The 6,225-nt window shown below is 50.7% G+C and overlaps 3 protein-coding genes across 3 annotated transcripts in view; 1 reads left to right on the top strand and 2 right to left on the bottom strand.

Annotated features, from left to right (window-relative positions):
• The window catches only part of BO97DRAFT_424380 (uncharacterized protein), a gene marked incomplete at both ends in the record, with an annotated part of 1,484 nt that extends 1,343 nt beyond the window's left edge, over positions 1-141 (bottom strand). Inside the window, one exon of the mRNA XM_025696969.1 lies at positions 136-141. Coding sequence (XP_025551900.1) covers positions 136-141 — 6 coding nt within the window. The remainder of the gene's footprint in view (positions 1-135) is intronic.
• Positions 142-2,528: 2,387 nt separating this feature from the next.
• Positions 2,529-3,159, top strand: BO97DRAFT_414095 (uncharacterized protein; the record flags this gene model as incomplete). The annotated part of the gene is made up of 2 exons (XM_025696331.1): positions 2,529-2,710; positions 2,862-3,159. 2 exons carry the CDS (start codon positions 2,529-2,531, stop codon positions 3,157-3,159), a joined length of 480 nt encoding a protein of 159 aa, XP_025551899.1.
• Positions 3,160-3,678: 519 nt separating this feature from the next.
• BO97DRAFT_53911 (putative carbonyl reductase) lies at positions 3,679-4,867 on the bottom strand. Its single transcript, XM_025700890.1, has 3 exons — positions 4,532-4,867; positions 4,088-4,471; positions 3,679-4,026 (listed from the first exon to the last, which is right to left on the bottom strand). Exons 1-3 carry the CDS (start codon positions 4,779-4,781, stop codon positions 3,779-3,781), a joined length of 882 nt encoding a protein of 293 aa, XP_025551898.1. The 5' UTR covers positions 4,782-4,867; the 3' UTR covers positions 3,679-3,778.
• Between the last annotated feature and the right edge of the window lie 1,358 nt (positions 4,868-6,225).

Here is a 6,225-nt window from a genome sequence, read left to right as displayed (position 1 = left end):
CTTCTTCTTCTTCTTCTTCTTCTTCTTCTTCTTCTTCTTCTTCTTCTTCTTCTTCTTCTTCTTCTTCTTCTTCTTCTTCTTCTTCTTCTTCTTCTCACTCTTCACTCCGGCACTCTTCGCACTGGGTCGGGTTACGGGCATAATAGTGGTACATAAAAGAGATGTTGGATGTTAAACAGGAAATGAGAATCAGATGGGAGGTAGAAGTGAGAGAAAGAAGTTGGGAAGGAGTGACAGAGACGAGGGGCTCTCCTTTGTTCCATTATTCCTTTGTGTGACAGGCAACAAACGACGGCCTTCACCAGATTCGCTTATATAATGATCTGAATTGATGCTGAGGGTTTACAGCCATTCACTCAACACAAAAATCCTGAGCAAGCTTTCTTGTCTGCTTCATCGCTCCGACCGCTGCTTCACCACATCTTTCCATCTTTCTAGCTACGTTTCTCTGGCTTCTACCTCTGAATAAACCAACATTCCCTTGCCGCTATAATTGGCGTGTAGGATATGGACGCAAGACATAAGCCCACGCAGAAGATCTTCGTCGGCATAGATTTTGGCACGACGAAGACGCGTAAGTACTGCATATTTTAATCATCGCAGATGTTGATCGAATAAAGCTAAGCCAGCTGAACCAGGCGTGACTTACTATCCGTTGACTCGAGATCAGCCAGCTTTCGCCCAGATCCGGAAACTTTTTATTACAGACAAAAACACTAGCGAGGTACCTTCAAAAATCGCCTATACAGAAGATGGTCAGGTTCTCTGGGGCCCTGAGGCACACTCTAGATATCCCAATTTCCTGTGTACCAAGCTGTTAGTGGACGGCAGTCTTATCTGCACTGCCGATTGACACGCGAATTGGGCAGATACTACAGCGGCGTATACGTACCTACATACATGTAAGTATCCGCCAGCAACTCAAGCCACGTCTCAACAGGAGAGAAAGCTAAAAATCCTATACATCATTAGCTCAGATATGGTCTCGATGGGTGCGACCTGGTATGGTATTGAGTGTGAATATTTCAAAAGTGCCGTGGGTGACTACGGTTTGGAGAGTGCCGAAATCCCCGCAACGCAAGAAGTGCACTCTGCCACTAAGTACAAGACGCACTGGCTTGCGAAAATGGTTAGTTGTTTCGATTGTGCACGATCTGTTTTCTTCTTATAGAGTATCTCTAACGCAGGCCAGCAAAATGATCGAGTCAAACCCAACAAGAAAAAGAATTTCGAGATAAGACTAGTTCACCAGCAAGGCGATTACCTATTGAAGAGAATCAAAGTTCTCCGACGTCCGCGAGACAGTGAGACAGAACCTACCAGTGAGTCCCCTTTTCTCCTTCTCCCCGGACATTACTATTAGATGTCGCTATATTAACAGTGCCTCTCTTTGTCTAGATGGTGTCATGGTTAGCACTCTAGATTGCTCTCCAGAGAATATTCCATGGCATTTGTCACCGGCGTGTTTAATCAATGGTCAGAATCAATACTACATCCATACTGATATTCAGTGGAGACTCCTCGATCGTCCAACCCCGAGACTCACCTTTTCAGCGACTGCATACAATCGCGAGATCGGAAACGCGACGGTTCTACTTACGCGGTGACTGCTTCGTTTGGGCTACACCCCTACCGTTAGTTCGAGCTCATTCGATGAGCCATGCTCTCTGCCACGCGAAATTGGCTCCCTGAACCAGAAAGTTCCTTCCTTTTCTTAATGTTGCCACAATTTTAGCAAAACCAGGGTCAACTTGTGCTTTTGTATCTCCTTGTCAAAGGATTCTTTCTGGGGTTTAGGATAGAATTAGATTGTTGTTCAGGGCTTGCGCAGAATTGGCCGTAGCTGGGCGCGATCCAATTGACGCCTAAGCAAAGAGAGATATTGAAATGGGATGAATTGGCCTCATCTGACTCGAATACCAAGGTGGACCTGGGCTCAAGGCCTCTCGTAGGATTGGAATTCGCTGTACTCTGGCGAAGTGAGTTATCCAGCTATTTGCATCATGGCAGGTTGGGGAAACTAGACTATTGTGGACACTTTAGACTGTTATTCTGCCGGGCTAGTCTCTATCTAGCTGGACCTACTATGGTTTCACAACAGAAAATCAGCAAGAAAGGAAAACAAGGAGAAAGGAGAATAGGGTACGCCATGGGCAAGACTAATGTCTTTCCCTATTCTCGACGTTTGGGGGCATATTTTACTATTCTATACCCCACGCAGCAGAATTCTCCTACGTATGCACTGTACTGTACAGTTCGACGGTGAAGCATGCTACCAGCTGCTTCAGTCGCAAGTATGACAGAGCCAAGAGTATTCATCGTTTGTTTCGCTCCCAGGGTTCCTACGCGATCGTGGGTGGTGATCAATGAGGTAGCTCAAGGCACATTGCCTTAGAGATATGTATACTCCCGTGTTGACATTGGTAACAACACCCCGGCTCGAAACCATCACACCCGCTACTAGTAGTACTACCTACCTCACTCACATTGAATTGAGAAAATACATCCTCTCAAGCAAACCGGGGACAATGCTCCCCCCAAGCTCCTTCCCTTTCTTCCCCCTCATCTGCCTCATCCTCTCCTTCATCTTCTGCCTCTACCGCCTCCAAACCCCCATCCTCACCTACTACCGCCGCCGCCGGCATCACCAACGCCAACACAACCTAACCCAAGACCACTATCTCCCCCTCGCAATCGACGATTCCCACCGGTGCGTACCATACTCTACGTAGAAGACCATCCTCAAACTCCCGCATCGCCCCTCCCTTCCACCATGAATCCCCCCCCTCGAGAGAGCCGAAGCAAGAGACCGGGCAACCAAGCTATAGCCCCGCAAATAATTAACCTCAGTCCCAACGCAGAGACAGTCTTACCTCCTCGCAATCCCACAACACACAGATCACGGCCCACCACCCGGAGGAGCTCCGAGCCCTTCCCGACTCCGTTCCCCCCGCTACACCCTTGAGTAGATACTTCGATCCGCAGACCGCGCTACTCTATGGACATGTCTTTGAGCGGAGGACGGTCCCGCCTTCGCCGCGGTGGGAGCGTGAGATGGAGTTTAGGGGGCGTGGTGGCGAGCAGGGGATGGGCTCGTGGTTTGAGCGGGGGGTCGAATGCGTGGTGAGGTATTATGAGGAGTTGGCTTGGGGGCGTTGAGAGGAACTCAGCATGGATAGACTATGGGCTGGGTTGGGTCGGGTGGTGGTGCTCGTGGGGATGGGGATGGGGTCGATGTTGGTTGCGGTGCATAGATTAACTTTTCGTTTCTTACTGTATCATATAATGACGGCCACATGGGATGGATGTTACCATGGGAATAAATATTTAGCGATATTGATCGATTGGGACGCGCTTTCTTAACACTTGGGTGTCGTTTTAGCGATTGCGGTCCGCGGTCAGTTACTTTCTTGTATCTGTGTGTAGACTGCATGGCTTCGTGCCAGATCCTGATGTCCTTTGTGTTTGTGGTCCCAGGGTCGGTGCCTCTACTTGTTGGACTACCGGTCCGTGGGTCGGTGTGGTGTTATTTTGCTTATGAGGAGCCTTGCAGAAGAAACAAGTTAAACTCTATGTGATTCGTTATCATCGAGCATGTAGCTCTCCTTGCGAGGCGACAGGGATCCGGTACTGGTTCGTCAGACCGCTCGCCATCTTAGATGGCCGGTGTAAATACCTAGCAATCGCCTTTCAGCCAAGGATTCCACCTTTCCCACGTCGCCATCAAGTTCGACAGTATGGAAGGTGAAAGAAAAGACTCTATTGCCAATACACATGTTTAAGGAGCACAGTACCCGCCGTCCACTAGGATATCGGCACCCGTCGTGTAGCTGGACGCATCGGATGCCAGATACAGGAAAGCTCCCTTCAGCTCCTCAGGCCGACCCTCGCGACCCATGGGAATTTTATCCTTCCAAATGCTCTTAGTCTCGGCCGGAACAAAATTGGAAATCTCCGTCACAATATATCCCGGGGAAACGGTGTTGGCGCGCGCAAACCGGACCCATTCGACGGCCAGAGACTTGCCTGCGGGAGGGCGTTAGCATTGAACCGACGAGGAACAGCCAGGCTAGACAACAGCACTCACAAAGATGAATGACCCCCGCTTTGGCGGCATTATACGCCGCTTGCAACTGGGGGATATTCGCAATATGCGCGCTCATCGAGGCCGTAGCCACAAAGCTACCGTACGTGAAGTTCTCGAGCTTGTTGCCGAAGACATCGGTGCCCTCCTCCTTCTGTCTGCGCCAATGGCTGGCGGCAGCTCGGGCACAATAGAAGGTGCCGTTGAGATCGGCGCCAACCACGTCTTCGTAGTGATCCAAAGGAGCATCGACCATGGGCCCTTTCACCCAGGCGACACCGGCATTGGCGATGAAGACGTCTAGTCGGCCGTTGAAGTCCTTCACAACCTGGTCGACCGCTTCTTGCACGGCCTGGGGATCCGTGATCTGAACTTGATATGCTTTGGCTGATAGAGAGTTAGCCGGTCACCTCAGTACTCTCTCTTAGATGACATTCGACCACTAACTCTGAACCCCATATTTCTCGCTGATTTGAGCTGCGCTTTCGTGGGCCTTGGCATTGGAATTATACCAAATGGCCACATTGGCACCGGCTTCCGCCAGCCCGTTGGCTACGGCAAACCCAATGCCCGCAGTGGCACCCGTGACGATGGCAGTCTTGCCTTTCAGAGAGAACATCTGCATTAAGCTAGGGTGTGCCGGTGGGGTAGTGTTATCGTGGACGAAGAGTCCATTCCGAATGGGGCTGGCAGCCATTGTGAGGAGGTCTTGTGTAGGAAACAAAGGAAGAAATGGGAGCAGTGCACACAAGATGAATTGAGGAGAAAGATAGAAGCTGGGGTGCAGCTAGCTCTCAAGGGGGGTTTATATGCTGGACTGGAGCTTAAGTATACACACCACTAACCGTCGTGATTGCGAGTCGGATGGAGCTAATAGCTAACGAATCCACTCTGGAGCAGTCGGACCCAGTTGAGAGACTGATTTGTCTTCCTCTGAATCTTTGAGGGTTTCTGTCGCTCATGGCCTCGTAAGACCGAGGTGCAGTCTTCCCCTTCGACTACGCATCGGTCCACTACAACAGATAGAGATGACGCTTTGCCATCCCCGATCTCGAACGGCTCGCGGTGGGCCGCACACCGACAACAGAAGAGAGTTTGCATGACAGCAAGTGCCCCGTGGATCCGTCATTGTGTTGTTCGGATCCCCGTTGTCTGGTTCCAGCGGATGGAGCGGGTGTCAACCTGCACTTTGGAGGGTTTACACAGACCTGTCATCAGAATCATGACGAGATGAAGGCAGGCAGTATGATGTAGATAGAGAAAGGATAGGAGGATTGGAGGGGGAATGAAGAAGAAAGCTAGTATGTACGAGTACATACCGCATCGGCTCCGGCGGACTCGGAAATGATCGCGAGAGATCTCAGAGCGTGGGGGTCATACAGACTTCGGTCTCTCAAGTCCGCCGGAAGTGAACCGCCGTACCAGCTCCGGCGGTGGAGCGTAACCGTCCTGAGGTCCGCCGGAGCTTTTCCGAGCTCCCTAAAGAGTGTATGATATAAGGCAAGTAGGGAGTAGTGTTGAAAGACTCAGAGCGATGGTAGCAGCTTAGTCGTACTTAGTACCTTATTTACCGCAGTTAACCCGAAGAGATGGAATCATTCTTTGACTTCAACTTCTCAAGATCCGAAGCGGTCCCGTGATGCTGGTTTCCCGATTAGGCAAGAACAACAGCCTGCAGTGCCCTGAGCCTTTGACCCGTGACCCGCCGCGTCCTCCCGTCCCGACTTGACTGGAGCAAGACTCAGAACGAAGGAAACAGAACCGCTCCTCGAATCGAATATACAATCTGCTACTCTTCCATGACACCTGTGACTCTCACTCGATCAGACCAGGGTGTCAATTTCTCTGGCACTCACTGTCTTACATTGCAATGGGAAGCTCGCATAGTCAGCCGAATCATGAATTCCCCCTCCGCAGTGGAGACGCTGCGGGATACACACCCACCTAGGTCAACATGCGGGGCCAAGGTAACAAATTCGATGAATATTGTATGAAGCCAGAGGGTGAATCCAAAGACTAAGAATTAGTATGCACTGAAATGGCAGAGAAAATCGATTGACACATCTTCTCCAGCACCTCAGGCAATCACCGTCTGATGGCAGCGAGAAACCCCGAACCTGCGGCAACTGCCAGTCACTATG

The sequence above is a fragment of the Aspergillus homomorphus genome (assembly GCF_003184865.1).
Source record: "Aspergillus homomorphus CBS 101889 unplaced genomic scaffold BO97scaffold_16, whole genome shotgun sequence".
Taxonomy (NCBI): Eukaryota; Fungi; Ascomycota; class Eurotiomycetes; order Eurotiales; family Aspergillaceae; genus Aspergillus; species Aspergillus homomorphus.
The sequence above is the reverse complement of the archived record's forward strand: the minus strand, read 5'-3'. Positions and strand labels throughout refer to the sequence as shown.